Genomic DNA, 14,798 nt, shown 5'->3' on the forward strand with positions numbered 1-14,798 from the left:
CACAGTTAGAAAAATAAGTAAAAATATGTAATGATTCTACTGAAATCGATGAATACAATGCAGCCAAACACATTAAAAGCATCAGGCATGCATATTATAAGATCATTAAAATCGGTTGAATGGTTTCGAAACTTAACACATTTCTTGTTAATTGAAAACTTTGATAACCTGTAGCGCCCCTTGCTGTCGACTTGTGAACTTATCTATACCGTCATATTTTGTGGGATTTTTCGAGACCTTTCGAATGAGTATTTATTATTAAATTCGATTGAAAAATCTCTGAGATATAAGGTTTAAAATTTTGACTTTGAGCCTTTATGATTCAATGTCCTCCTACGCATGTTATGCATTATAAAGACATATGTTTTTATGTCCATTTCGAGAATATACAGTAATTTAATGTATTTTATGTTACAATTTATTCTTTCCCTTAAAAAAAGACAATATAAATGCGCACAATAAGAGATTTTTTTTCTTCTACGAAAATAGTTTTTTTGCTTTAGAACTTTTCCCCCATGGTTTAGAACTTTGGTCCCGGAACAAAAGTTGTTACCTATACCATAGCCCCCATAGCCTATTCAATGATATAGGTCTCATTGGTGGTCGCACCATAGACCACTTTTGCCCATTGTCCTTACAGGAACAAATTTGTATAAAACGAAATCAGCTCAAATTTGTAGACATTCCACTGTATCAAAACGGTTCCAAAAGAAAACTATAACAAAATTGTAACTGTATTTCACAACAAAACTATAAAGAAAAGTTTCTGGAACAAAAAGATGTCTTTTCAAGGTGCAAATCGATTCCAAAAAAATTTGTTCCAAGGAAAACTTGTTCCAATATTTTGGTCAATGTCCAAAAGTTTTTACCGTGTACTACGTATTTACTCTGTATGGGATAATACTTCACACAGAGAGACACACACAAAAACACACTTCGGGTCTCATTTGGTGCAAATAGTACTGAGTAAAAGTATGGGCGTACAGGGCGTACATGATGATACTGAGTATTCGTACAACGTATATACACAATTTATACGTAGTTTGGTCCCGCCGGGAATTTCTTCTTCCGGAAAGCTTCTTATGTTCGGAGTTCGGAGCTTTTGAGCCGAACGTCAAACGTCCAGTCATAACACATCGTGCGTGTTTTGCACGCGGATTGTTTTCTACAGTTTTTGGACAATTTTCTTCCTATAATTTGGCAAAATGGGACGAAAAACAAAGTTAGGAAAAACCCGGAAGGACAAGTTCTACAAACTTGCAAAAGAAACAGGTACAATCTCTTTCTAAAAAATAAGATATTTTTAGTTGTTACGAAATGAGGTTATGTTTACACAATTTGGAATTCCCTTGCAGGATATCGCTCCCGTGCAGCCTTCAAGCTCATTCAGCTCAACAGGAAGTTTGGTTTCTTGCAAGAATCACAGGTATGCGTTGATCTCTGTGCAGCTCCTGGAGGCTGGATGCAAGTGGCAAAGCAGAATATGCCCATATCGAGTATCGTGGTGGGAGTTGATCTGTACCCCATCAAACCCGTTGGGGGCTGTATTGGCCTCGTGGGCGACATCACGACGGATCAGTGCAAAACAGCCCTTGCTAAAGAACTGGGTAATTGGAAGGTGGACGTTGTGCTTCATGATGGAGCCCCAAACGTCGGTAAGAATTGGCTGCATGATGCCTTTCAGCAGATTACACTGACCCTGAGCGCCCTAAAGCTCGCCACACACTTCCTGCGCCCTGGTGGGTGGTTTGTAACGAAAGTCTTTCGATCAAAAGATTACAATGCTCTGATTTGGGTACTGAAGCAACTCTTCCGGAAAGTCCATGCCACAAAACCTTCAGCTTCGCGAAAAGAATCAGCTGAAATTTTTGTCGTCTGCCAAAACTACGTTGCTCCGGACAAAATAGATCCTAGGCTTCTGGATCCGAGATATGTATTTGAGGAGTTGGATATGGAGACAAAAACCAAGGGGAGTGTCCTGCATCCGGAAAAGCAGAAGAGAATTAAAGCGGAAGGATATACAGAAAAGGATTTTAGTTTGCGGCATGAATTGCCAGTTTCCCAATTCATTCAGCATCCAAATGGGATTGTGGCACTTCAGGGTGTGAGTGAGATTGTCTTTGACGATGACAAGATAGCCCAACATCCGAAAACAACTGAAGAGATCCGGGAATGCTGTCGTGATATCAAAGTTCTGGGACGAAAGGATCTCAAAGCTTTGATTGCTTGGTGGAAAATCCTCCATAAGGAGTTTGAGGAGGAGAAAAAGCCTGTGGTTGCAGAAATACCAGCTGAAGTGCCTGAAATATCGCCTGAAGACCAGGAAGATCAGGAAATTCAGGCTCTTGAAGCTCATGTAGCCGAAGTGGCACTTGAGGAAGCAAAAGATGCCAAGAGGCGCAAGAAGAAGGCCAATAAACTTCGATCAAAGCTCAATGAGAAGATGAACTTGAAGATGGTGCTCAAGGGAGATGAAGGTCCACGGGAAGAAGCTGATGATGAAGTCTTCAGCCTGAGGAACATCAATTCTGCTAAGCGTCTTGAGCATCTCGAGGATCAGACACCAGATATTCTTGCTGATTCAGATAACGAAGCTGATTCTGAGTTCAGGCCGAAATTTGTGAGATTCTCCACGGAAAATGCCATCTACGATGATGAGGGGAATGTTGTTGAAGGACAAGTCTCAGACTTTGAACTGTCATCTTCAGAGGCGGATTCAGACTTGGATCAGGAGGGTCTTGGGCTGTCAGGAGATGAGGAAGAGGCGGGAAACGCGGAAGATGTCGCCAGGGCACGGGAGGTTCAAGCAAAGCTCCGGGCGACAAATCCTCTACTGATGGACCTCGATCTCCGAGACAAAGACACCAAGAGGAACCAGAGAGTCCAGTTTTGGTTCGAAAAGGACAATCTCAAGGGACTGCAGGACGAAGAGGACGAGGAATTCGACCTGGACAGGATTACGACAGAGTTCAAGAAGAAAGGAGTGAAGATTTTGGGGAAGCAGGAGGAATTGGAAATGCCGCTAGGGAAGAAAGCCAAGAGGAGAGCCAAGCATCAGGTGGACAAGGAAGACAGCGACACGTCGGATTCAGAGGACGAGGAAGAAAGAGGAACTGTAGATCCCACAGAAACTACCCCAATCCACAAAGTGGTACAGAACGTGGGCGGAAAGGCAGGATTCGACGTAGTGTCCAAGGAACCCGTTCGCAAGAAGATCCGCCTGAGTGAGGAAGAACTAGCCCTGGGTGCTCTTTTGGCCACAAGTCGTCGGAAGCGACGGGATCTTGTGGATGCAGCTTGGAATCGCTATACCTTCGGCGATGATGATCTGCCCGATTGGTTTGTCAAGGATGAACAGATGCACATGCGAAAGGAAGCTCCAGTACCCAAGGAACTGGTCAGTGAGTACCGTCGACGTGTGGATGAGATAAATATCCGACCAATTAAGAAGGTAATGGAGGCCAAGGCCAGGAAGAAGAAACGAGCTCTCAAGAGACTGTCGAAAGCCAAGAAGAAGGCAGAAGCTGTGCTTGAGAATCCAGATGCAAGTTCCCAAGAAAAGATCAGACAGATCCGGAAGCTGTACAAGAAGGCTGAGGATAAGAAGAAAGAAGTAACGTACGTAGTGTCTAGGAAGGCATTTGCAGGAAAGAAACCAAGGCGACCAGCTGGAGTCAAAGGACCATACAGAATTGTTGATCCTAGGCAGAAGAAGGACAAGAGGGGTATGGCAGCCAAGGAAAGACGTAGCAAGAAGAGAAAGTAATCATCAGGCTCGAAGGCTGTCAATTTAGATTGGATACTGACTAATAAACTATACTACCGAGGATTATAATCTCTTTTGTTTTATTAATATTCTCCTGAAAAAACAAATGAATTCCACGCGGATTTTCCGAGAAAAATACATTTAATAAGATTCCTAAATATGCATTTGTTAGGTTTCAACGGTATTACAAAATAAAGTAAAGAACTTCTCCACTAGATGTCTCTACTGTCTAAGCAAGTAAAAGAGCGGCATTTGCCCTTGAAATAAATTTTCCTGTTTACATGCTCAAGGCTACAATATATTTTCACAGAGTATTTCCCAGTCTGACGCCAAAGAAAAGCACCCACCACTCTCTCGAGATCTCCCCGGGAACTCTCTTCTACAGATAAATGCGAAGCTCAGAAGGCATCTGAAAGCATGAATTCCCGGCTTTTTAACGTGTGATTAATATGAGCGGCATTTTGCGAATTTTTTGGCTCCCGGAAAAGTGCGCATGTTTTTTCCCCCCAAATCACCTTGAGGCTTATATGTTTGGTGGCCTCGACTTGACCCTGTAGCCGTTATTTCCAACTCACACACTGGACTTATGTCTCTCTGATTACGAGAGAGTATGGGAGAGAAGACTGGGATTTATTACACCCAGAGATATTGGCATTTTTACGACGCTTTTGCTTATTAGATATGTAAAAAATTGTTGGATTTCAAGAAACTGTATTTTAATTGAATTTCCCACGACTCAAAGTGGAAGATAGGAAAATTCATAGTGGAAAATTAAATTTGTGTAAGATCTTTCTGGTCAAAATTCCTCTTTTCTCAGTCTTTTAACCCATACAAAATTCAAACGGTAAGAGATATCAACTTCCAATCTTCGATGACCCCTCCTCAAATGATATTATCTCGAAACTAGTCTCTTTATTTTCCCCCCTCCCCTTTTAAGCGCTCCCATCCCCCAAAAATAGCAAAAAAAACGGTTTTTCTAACATTGCAGAAAATTTGCCCTGTCGATTTCGTTCATTTTTGGACAAGTTTTGGAGGTAGGTAGTCCATTTCGTGTTTTTTTTTTATTTTGATTCCTGTGATCAAAACATAATACAATAAATTTATCGTATCGTTTAACTACGCCGCACAGAATAAAAAACATATTATTTAATAATAAGGAAATGTGAAATTAAGATGAAACATTACCTCTGACAATTAAAAAGGGTAAACATTTTCAGTGAGTAAATTAACAGATTGGTTAGTAAAAACATAAATTTTGGTCAGTAAAATGTCTTTAAATCCAACCTCAAATGCAAAAATGGTTTATATAGGGGAGACTGGGGCAAAATTTGTCAAAATGAAAATTTCAATATTCACTATTTTCTAAAATTTCCTAAATTAAAATTTTCTAAAAAATATTCCAAAAAAAAGAGACTGAGGCTTGTAATTTTTATTATAGATATCCTTCATGAACCTTGTTAAACTTACAAAGTTTCAAGGCATTCGAGGAAGGATTATGTAAAAAAAAAATAATGAAATTTTGAGCCTTATTTTTGGAATTATTTGACTTACAGAAAATATCAATACTGATTAGCTCAATTTAAGCACATTTCGACAAAGTTGTAGAGGAATAAATTTCCCATAAAAATATGTCTATTTGATATTTTTAACGTTTGCGAGAGTAAAACGTCACAAATTATCTGAAGACTGACAAAATTTGCCCCAGCAATTTTGAGAATCTCTTCAAAATAGACTTTTATAAAATGATTCGAAAATGACATTTCTTTCGAGATAGAGGAAAATAGTCTTCTGCAATGTTGTAGAGCAGTAAATTTCTTATAAGAATATGCTTATTTTATAAAACGTCTCAGAGTTCGTAAAAGAATTAAATATGCATTTCGACAAGTTTGATCCCAGCCTCCCTTAACTTTCCATTTTTCCTTTCCAAGTAAAATTTCACTATTTTTGACCGTTTACAATTTATGATTTCCATTTTATTAACATGCTGACCAAATTTCATTTTAATAGCTCCAGATACAGCTCATCTTTTAAATCAGGAAAATTTCATGAAATCAAAATTAACATCCCTTTTTTTAGCACCTCCTTAGCACTCTTCTTTCTTCTTGTATTTTTCTCTTTCTTTCTTTTTCTTCTTTCTTGGTGGGTTAAAAAAGAAAGAGATGAAATTCTATTCTATTCTATTTTCATTAGAAAATTTTATTCAACTAAAACGGAATTTATGAGAAACATATAGGGTAAAGTGATATAATTTGGAATTAGTGTTACAAGTTGGACAATTCGCCGGTACAAGTTGGACATGGCTTTTTTCTTGATAAATACAGTACAAAATTTGTTTTTAAGCACAAGGAACCAAATTATAAAACTAAAGCACTAAAAATATACAAATAAAAATGAAGTACTAAATTTATAAAGACAAAAAGCCCTGCCCAAATTGTACCATTGTCCAACTTGTACCACTGTCCAACTTGTACCACTTTACCCTAGTTAATTTTAAAAAGAAGTAAAAGGGGAGAAAACACGATTACCCATTCTAAGTTAAGGACAAAATGACGTTTTTGACAATTGAGTTCAAAAATTAAAAATTCTGGTATTTAAATTTCACCATTTACAGTAGAGTCTCCTAAATTCGAACGCTCGGGGGGTATTTTTGACATTTCTCACCTCTCAAATTCGAACGATTTTTTCAAAACTAACGAAATTTATGTGAGATTAAATTGTACTTTGAATCAAATTCTTGTACTTTCTCACAAATTTTAGTTGTCTTCATTTTATAAGATCATAATATACGTAAATATTCAGGAAAAAGCACATAAATATGATTTTAATTCATCCAGAATACGATTTTTTTTAACATAACCTCACAATTGACATTTTGAAACCAAACGTCGTTCGAATTTGAGAGATTCAGATTTGAGAGACTCTACTGTATTTTAAAATTTGTTGCATTTTTTGATTCAAAAAAAATTAAACTTTTAAAGTTTATGTTTGGAGTGGCAGCCATTCCGCATATCTATTAGATCAGGAAAATTTCATAAAACCAAAATTTACATCTACAGTAGACTCTCACTCAATCGGCTCTTTTTCAATCGGGCGACAAATTTTGTTGCCAATTTTCACGTTTAATTATGAAGCTAATTCGCTCAAATTCTCTGCAGTTCTTCCTATTTTATCGTGATTCTTTATAATTGAGCGATTTTTTTGGAATTTACAAAGGCTTTGACACTCAATTCTATCGCTAAACCGGATGACATTTCGCCCCATATTCCCGATTGAGAGAGAGTCTACTGTAAATCTTTCTCCAACGTTTTCCTTTTGTACTCTTCTTCTTCTTCTGAACATCACAAAAAAATCAATTTACAGTCGAGTTTCTCAAATTTGAACGACGATTGCATTCAAAATGTAAAATATTACGTAAAAGAAATTTTGCATGGAGTCTGAATTAGAACTATTTTACTCTGGTGTTTCCTCAATATTGACGTATTATATTAATTTTCTTAACAAATTCCACCTATTTAACAACAAATTCAATTGATAAAATTCTATAAATTTATTTTCCTTAATTTAGGAAAAGTGAATTTTACATTAATTCCGTGAGAAATGTCATCTATAGCCCCCAAATGTTCAAATTTGAGGAACTCTACTGTAGTTCGATCCAATTTTTAATGTGAGAGAATGGGATTGAGATGCAAAACTTTTGATGAGGGACATGATTTTGATTTTATGAAATTTTCCTAATCATAATCATTCTGATCATAAAATCTAATTCCTGTTTTGTGCCTTATTTATTTATTTATTTATTCAGCGATTTTTTGCTTGCATGTGTATTTGCATAAACATATGTACCGGTCTAATGCACAATGACGGTGTTGTCCCGACCTTAGATAAGATCAATGAGCTTGGGTTAGGGATGGAGAAGGGGATTAAAAAAAAATGATATAACATTTCGCAGCCCACAGAGGAAGCCCAGAGTATCAAAAGTCGAAAACTGTAGGGAAAATTTGAGTTTTACTCATCAACTTATAAAAGTATATTTTAACAATTTAGCTTAAAGATTTATATCTCAGAATTCGGAGAAATATTAAAAAAAAATTGTAAATTATGTAAGAGCAAGACATTGGATAGATCAAGAGATTATGAAATTTTCGTTCACGCGAATTTTAATTTCATGAAATTTTCCTTATCTGAAAGGTGTGTCGGAGCATGTAACATAAATATTCAGATTTACCACATATTGTACAGCCCTGAGCTATTTATAGTAAGGTGGGGTAACTGGATCGTTTTTCGAAGAGTTCTACTTAAACGCTTGTTTTTGGACTGATGAAATTCTTTTTTACTTCTTCAAAATCCGTAGAATTATTCACTGCTTAATTCAGAAACGTAATATAAAAAAAATATCGAAAATATTAAAGAAAATTTATAAAATAATGATTGAAATAAGTCAGCATGCACTAACTGGGTCGCCTTTTCGCTAATTCACTTTTAATTAAACCTTTGGATTTAAAATACTTTTTTTTTCACAAGGAAGCTTTCAATCAACCAGACTGTCATTAACGAAAATATAACTGCTAGAAAATTTTTAGTGAAGAACCCAGCTGGCACAAGATTCAAATAAGTCGATTACACTCACTTATTTAATGGATAAAAATATTATTTTTGCCTTTTCTCAAACTTGACTAGTTATATTATGTTACTGTAGTGACTATATTACGGAAATAAAAATAAAAATATTATTTTAAGTGGATTAGTCATAAACGATCCAGATAGCGAAGCGCCCGGATTAGCACACTTGACTATATTTTATGAATAAAGTTTTTTTTAATTTTCTGCGATTAATGCAGTAGAAAAAAACTGAAAATGTTTTTTAAAGGAAAGATATTAAATTCCTTTAAAAAATATGATATTAAACAATTATTTTGTATCTCTAATATCATTAAATTAATTTAAAACTTTAAAAATCTATAAAGTTCGTCTGCTGTAGAGAATAAAAACCTTTGGCCTGATATTTCGCCTCTAACATTGAAGAAAAGTTTTGTAAAAAGAGGATCCTTCTTTAAAGAAAATTTTACTTATAAATGCAGCCGGATTTTTCAAAAAAGGCAATATTTGACGAAAATTGTTTTCAATGTGTAAACACCATAAAACAGATCCTTTTCTCAAAGGGAATGTCATTTGAAAATAAATAAATAAAAACATTTTGTAACATAAATATAAATATGGCCTTTTATATAGGAAATTTCGCAAGAAGATAAATCCGGCTAGTCATGTATTAAATTTTAACATACCTACGTGATAAATTATAAAAATAAAATATTTATTTATTTTTGTTTTCTTTTAGTTTTCGAAAGATTTCCTATCAATTTCTTTTATTTGGAAAAATGTCTCGAATCATCTCAATCTCAAAGTTTAAAGAAGTTGGTAAGAGGGTTTGCATAAGCAGAGTAACAAAAAATTACTTAAATATGCAAATTTCTCCACTGATGACCCAAATACCTGGGCATTTGATTGTCACAAAATGGGTCAAGTGATACAAAAGTGGTTCATTTGGCCGGATATAACTTGAATTTCTTGAGAAAGTATTAAAATTTGAAGGGCTTTTGAGACGCCATTCGAAATTATCTGTTTTCCGTATGTCTCTTTTTTTCCCAACCAGACCCTTGATATTCACTCTCCAGTTGACCTCTCAAGTTCACTTTCCAATTAAATAAATCATAAACCCCTCTATTTAGTGAGAGCGTAAAAATAAATTCCAGAAGCATTTTCATATTTTTGGGGCCAATTTTAAGTAATTGCGTGTCATTTTCAATTAGTATCATCGAGCTGTGAAAATTCCCGCGCAATTTGGGGAAAGCACCCCCCAATGTCAAATCCTTGGCCGATGTGAAAAAAGGGGAAAATTCGAACGGGAGTCAAGTGCAAGGAAAGCGTCAAGTTCAGAAGCGCTTCTCGCCGGTTTTTCCTGCGCGGAAAATAGACATTGTCGCCTGAAGGTGAAAGAGAAAATTCGCGGAAAATGCCAAAACAGAGACGGATTTGGGTGATTTTATTACAAAGATGAAATATTTAATTTTAATGAGAAAAGTGATTATGTGCATATATTGAATAGGTTCAATGGGTTCAATAGACATATTTATGAACTGTTATGTATATAGTTCTTTCAGTTTTCTTTTAGAAGAAAAGTGTTTCAATCTCAACTAAAGTCTAAAATATTTAAAATGTTTGAAAAACTTTTATCTGGAACAACTTTTTGATTAATAACAATATGAAATAGTGTCAACCACTAAAGATTAAAGACAAGCAAATTGTAAAACATCTTAACCCTTTGACTTTAAGAAACCGGTACTAAATATTAATCAACAAAATTTTCGTATATAAATGTAAATCTAAACCCCTAAAATATTTGGCAAAAAAAATCACATAACCATTTTCGAGATACAGCACATATCCTCCCAATTAGAAGCAAAAGTTTCTAATACAGTAGACTCTTCGATATCCGGCTGACTGGGGGACAAAATGACATTTAGGTTTTTTGAATGATCAACGGTTTTTCTATTTTGTGCAGTGTGAATTTATTTTCTGTCTGACAAAGAAAAAGAGAATTTTCTTCATGGTGTGCTTATGTTTCATTTTTTATCACAATTATGTATTAAAAACTTCGATACAATATTAATAATACTTTAATTCACTCTGGACAAACTTCATGTTTAGTGAAAATAATTTTGAATATATCAACCGCCAGTGTTTGGCAGCTGTCACCCGGATATCGAAGTGCTGGATATCGAAGAGTCTACTGTAGTAATAAAAAAAATGCAGGGGAGACCGGGGCAGTCATCCAGCAAATGAAATTTTTCTTTGCTTATAAATTTATTAAAAACATACTTGAATCCGAATGATAAATGTCACAATGAATAGGGAAAGCCTTTATTACTTTGAATAAATAGTAATTAGCTCAATATTCTTTTTAAAAAGAACTATAATACACCACAATCTAAAACCATCCGTGGCTAATTCTGCCCCGGTCTCTCCTAATGTTAGAACTTTTAATGTGCTTAATTCCGGGACAGTCTCTCTATTCCCAAAATGCATAGATTTAAAGGAGAAGAGAAGACGTAAAGAAAGATAATGATTATGATAAATGATCCTTGCGACGATTTCTGGTGGGTTTCTCAAAGACACCAAGACATTATCTATAACCGTTCTAACTCTGGCAACGGCCAAATAGATCAAACGGACAGAATGCCGATATATTCCAAAAAACATTGAGATGTTAAAATTTAGATATCAACAAGGGGTTTCGAATTTTTCAATTTCAAAAACTCTACATTCATCTTTCCATATCCATTACTAATGCGCGCGCGCAGCCATCTCAGATGACTCCGAAACCAAAGGCCGTAGATGTAGATGTTTTTTCTTTAGTTGTATAATCTTATTTTGTTATTTTTAATGGTCTTATTCTTTGCGATAAAGTATGAAACTCTTCACAGAAGAACTTGCACAAGGGTACGGGGACCTAAACCTAGAGTAAGATTTTAGAGAAAATATAATTAAGTCCTCTACACACTTGGAGCAATTAAAAAATATGCTTTTTTAAGAAAATTATCCCTATCATCGTGTGCAAAAACATAAAAATTTAAAAAAAAGGCATTTTTTTACGAAAATTGCTTTTAGTGTATAGACGCCATTAGTCAAAATGGCTGTTATTAAGTTCTAAGATTAAAAGAAATTCTTTAAAATTAAGGAAAAGCAAAATTAAATTAAATCAATAAATAATCAGATTGTGAGTGGAAATGGACCAAATCAAGTGAACATGAGAGTCTACAACAACTAGTCTACACAAAATGAGTTTAAACTTCCTAATTGCAGTCCCAAAGTCCTTTAACCTTAACATAAATTACAAGAAGAAGAGACTAAATCGAATAAAATTTAACATTCAGCCAAAAATTGAAATTTAAAAAGATAAGCATGAAAAGATAAATTTTTTGCTACGACACCCATTTTTAATTTCATTACAATGACAATCGTAGTAGTTTGTTTCACAGTGGAAGATTACAACGACTACTTCTATTTTTTTTCTGTAAATTTTGGTAGAATGTGGAAAGTCGGACACTTAAGAAAAAGTCCAACTTCAAATGCATCTTTGAGCTGAATTATATGTTTAGTATTTTAATTTTTTCTTGGTGTCAAGTACCTTTATTTACATTTTAAGAATTTCCTTTACAGTTTATATTAAAAATTTTAGTTGTATAATAAAAAAAGTCGCCGCTAATTAAAAAAAAAACAGTACATTCTCAAAAGTCGAAAAAAAATTAAAAAGTCGAACTTAGGCAATTAGAAAATTAAACTAAGTGAAAAGCAAAATTAAATAATAGAAAGCCAATGGTTGGGATTTTTCTGCGTCATATACATGTACGTTGGATGGTGCTGTCTTGTCCTTTATCTCTGGGTAATCCTTATTAGGGCATTCTAAAGTTGTCAAAAATGTTCAGCATCGAATGTCCATTGCAAAGGTACATGAAGCTCCTACTAACTGATATAAATCTGGTATTGATAATTTTTTTCGTATTTAGAACATCAAAATTTTTAAGTTTGTCATGTGACATTGTCATACTATTACAAAATTCCCCTACGATTTCTTAGCCACTTTTAACTTTTTAACTTCTAACTAGAAAATAAAACTCTTTAATTGATTATTTTTATCAAGTTTTAAAAGAGGTGGCCGACTTTCTGTACCAATTAGTCCAACTTTTACTGATAACCGAAATTCCAAACTTTAGCTAAATATGCACAATAGATTCTCGCTAATTCGGCTCCTTTAACATCGGGCTACTTTTTAATTCGGGCAGCTGTTAAATTTGAAAAAAGTTTATTGACAATTTTCAATTTCGATTATGATTATCGGATGAAGCAAATATGCTCAAATTTGCCATGGCTTTGTTTCAGTTGTAATGTGATTTTGCGTTATTAAGGGACTTTCATGAAATTTACAATTAATATGAGCATGTAAACTTAATATGAGTATGCAGGTAAACAAAAAATCGTTGCATTTCAAACAATTTGATGCCCGAATTTCTCTCTAATTCGGGTGACATTTCGGTCCCAAATGCCCAAATTTGAGAGAGTCTACTGTATCTAATTTTGCTCAATTAACTGATTTATAATTATTAAATATAGGAGCATTATAAATGGGGCACATTAGAAAGTATGGTATATTTACTTTAATGTCCCGAGTTTTAATCCTCTTTAAATCATCAGGATTCTGGATTATTTGTGACATTAACCCTTTAAGGACGAGTGGGACATCGGTGTCCCAAAAACAAAAACTATTTTTTCTGATTATTTGGTGATCAAAATAACCTTCTAAAGTTAAAAAAACATGGTTTTGTTTTTGGGACAAAGGGTTTGTTAAACGGTTAAGGGTGTGAACTTCACTGCATTTGATTTGATGGGGTACGATGGGACTGCCAAATCTATCCCTACTTTGCCTTTTTTTTCTCTTTCCTCTTCAAACCTAATATCTTATAGTTTAATATTAAGCACTTTGAAAAAAATATAATGTATATCTGCCTTAATTTTAAGAAAGAACATTGTAACTTGACTGTATTGTAAGTTGACTGTTATGGTGGAAATGGCCTCAGTGTCGATTCACCAAATAAACCAATTTATCTATCTATAAATTTCTGTACAATCTTACATTTTTTACTGACTAGAAAATTTTACTGTCCACGAAATATATATTTACCTTTTCTGAATAGAATCTTTAAAGCTCATCTATAAATTTCAAGCTTCCTTTTCTTCCAAATTTTGTGTGATTACAAATTGACCTCCAAATTTATACATCTTTTGACAAAGTTCTTTTCATATAAATGTTTTTATTTCTTCTCAGTTTAAAAAGAAAAGATGTGAATCATCTCAATATTTTGGGCACAAACTTACATAAGTTTCATAAGATAATGGACAGAGTTTCTCAGTTCAAAAGGCATTTTCTTATGGATCTTTAGCAGTGAGTCACTGCGTCGTTGTAGGAGTTTGCCGGGTTCACGCACGTGGCGACGCGGACGCAGACGCCGATCGATGGCTCGAATGACGACTTGTCGCGTGTGCTGAAGCAGCGTCTAAAACCGTTCACGGTCAAGGTTATTGCAGCAATAGCATGGGATTGGGGATTGGGGAGTCGCCTGAGTAATGTGCATGGTGCAGAGTCGCATTCGATGCATCCAACGCCAAAACATCAAAACATTAATCTAGTGCGAAGCGCAACAGTTTTCCTTCCGTGACTCACTAGAATGAACTTGGTTTTCAATATTAGGAAAGACCCATCAATCAGCCATAAGGGTCTTTCATCAATCCCGAATTTGAATATTTTATTGTGGGTAATCTGACCTTCAACTTTGTGTGTCACAACAGATTCACAATGATAGTAACTATATAATAATAAATAAAATTCTAAAGCCGAACCCCTCATTCTTAAACCAGAATAATCCTGAATTGTTGAACTTGGAAATTTTTCACGCTAAAGCGAAATGTGTTTGTTTTCTCGCAATATAAAAAGTCAGATCCCATTTACAAGCAAGAAATTAATTTTAATTGTTCAAATGACTGAAAGAAAAAAAAAACATTGCTATATGAATTAATTATCGTGGAAAATTTACAAGTTTTCACAGAGAAATTTCTTCTCTAGAAACATTGACTCACTTCAATTCTGGTTCGATATCAATTGTCACGAGGTCGAAATCATTTGATTTTTGTTTCCGTTCAATTGACTAATTCTTAAGATGAAGGGAACTTTTTTTTACCAAAACATCTTCAATAGTCACTGAATATGCAAATTAGGGGGCATGATTTTGACCCTGAGAATCATCCTCTTCCGCCAAAATTGACTCATTCTCACCATTTGTCCATCGCTCGAGTCAACACAGAACGATCTTTCGCCCACGCTAAGTTCGAAAGAAGTGTCCAAAAATCAAGAACCCGATTTATTATCAAGAATGCTAATTTTTTACGCGTAGGATTTGATAATTAAAGAATTTTGTGGCAA

The 14,798-nt window shown here is 34.7% G+C and overlaps 1 protein-coding gene across 1 annotated transcript; it reads left to right on the forward strand.

Annotated features, from left to right (window-relative positions):
* The first annotated feature begins 1,096 nt into the window (after positions 1–1,096).
* On the forward strand, positions 1,097–3,835 carry LOC129801956 (pre-rRNA 2'-O-ribose RNA methyltransferase FTSJ3). The gene is made up of 2 exons (XM_055847456.1): positions 1,097–1,272; positions 1,356–3,835. The coding sequence occupies exons 1-2, from the start codon at positions 1,206–1,208 to the stop codon at positions 3,764–3,766; spliced, it is 2,478 nt and encodes an 825-aa protein (XP_055703431.1). The 5' UTR covers positions 1,097–1,205; the 3' UTR covers positions 3,767–3,835.
* Positions 3,836–14,798: the final 10,963 nt, after the last annotated feature.

This window comes from Phlebotomus papatasi, chromosome 2 (genome assembly GCF_024763615.1).
Source record: "Phlebotomus papatasi isolate M1 chromosome 2, Ppap_2.1, whole genome shotgun sequence".
NCBI classification, from domain to species: domain Eukaryota; kingdom Metazoa; phylum Arthropoda; class Insecta; order Diptera; family Psychodidae; genus Phlebotomus; species Phlebotomus papatasi.

Coding starts and splice junctions, on each gene's coding strand:
- LOC129801956 (XM_055847456.1), top strand. CDS start 1,206: ATGGGACGAAAAACAAAGTTAGGAAAAACCCGGAAGGACAAGTTCTAC. Junction 1,273..1,355: donor CAAACTTGCAAAAGAAACAG/GTACAATCTCTT, acceptor ATTCCCTTGCAG/GATATCGCTCCCGTGCAGCC.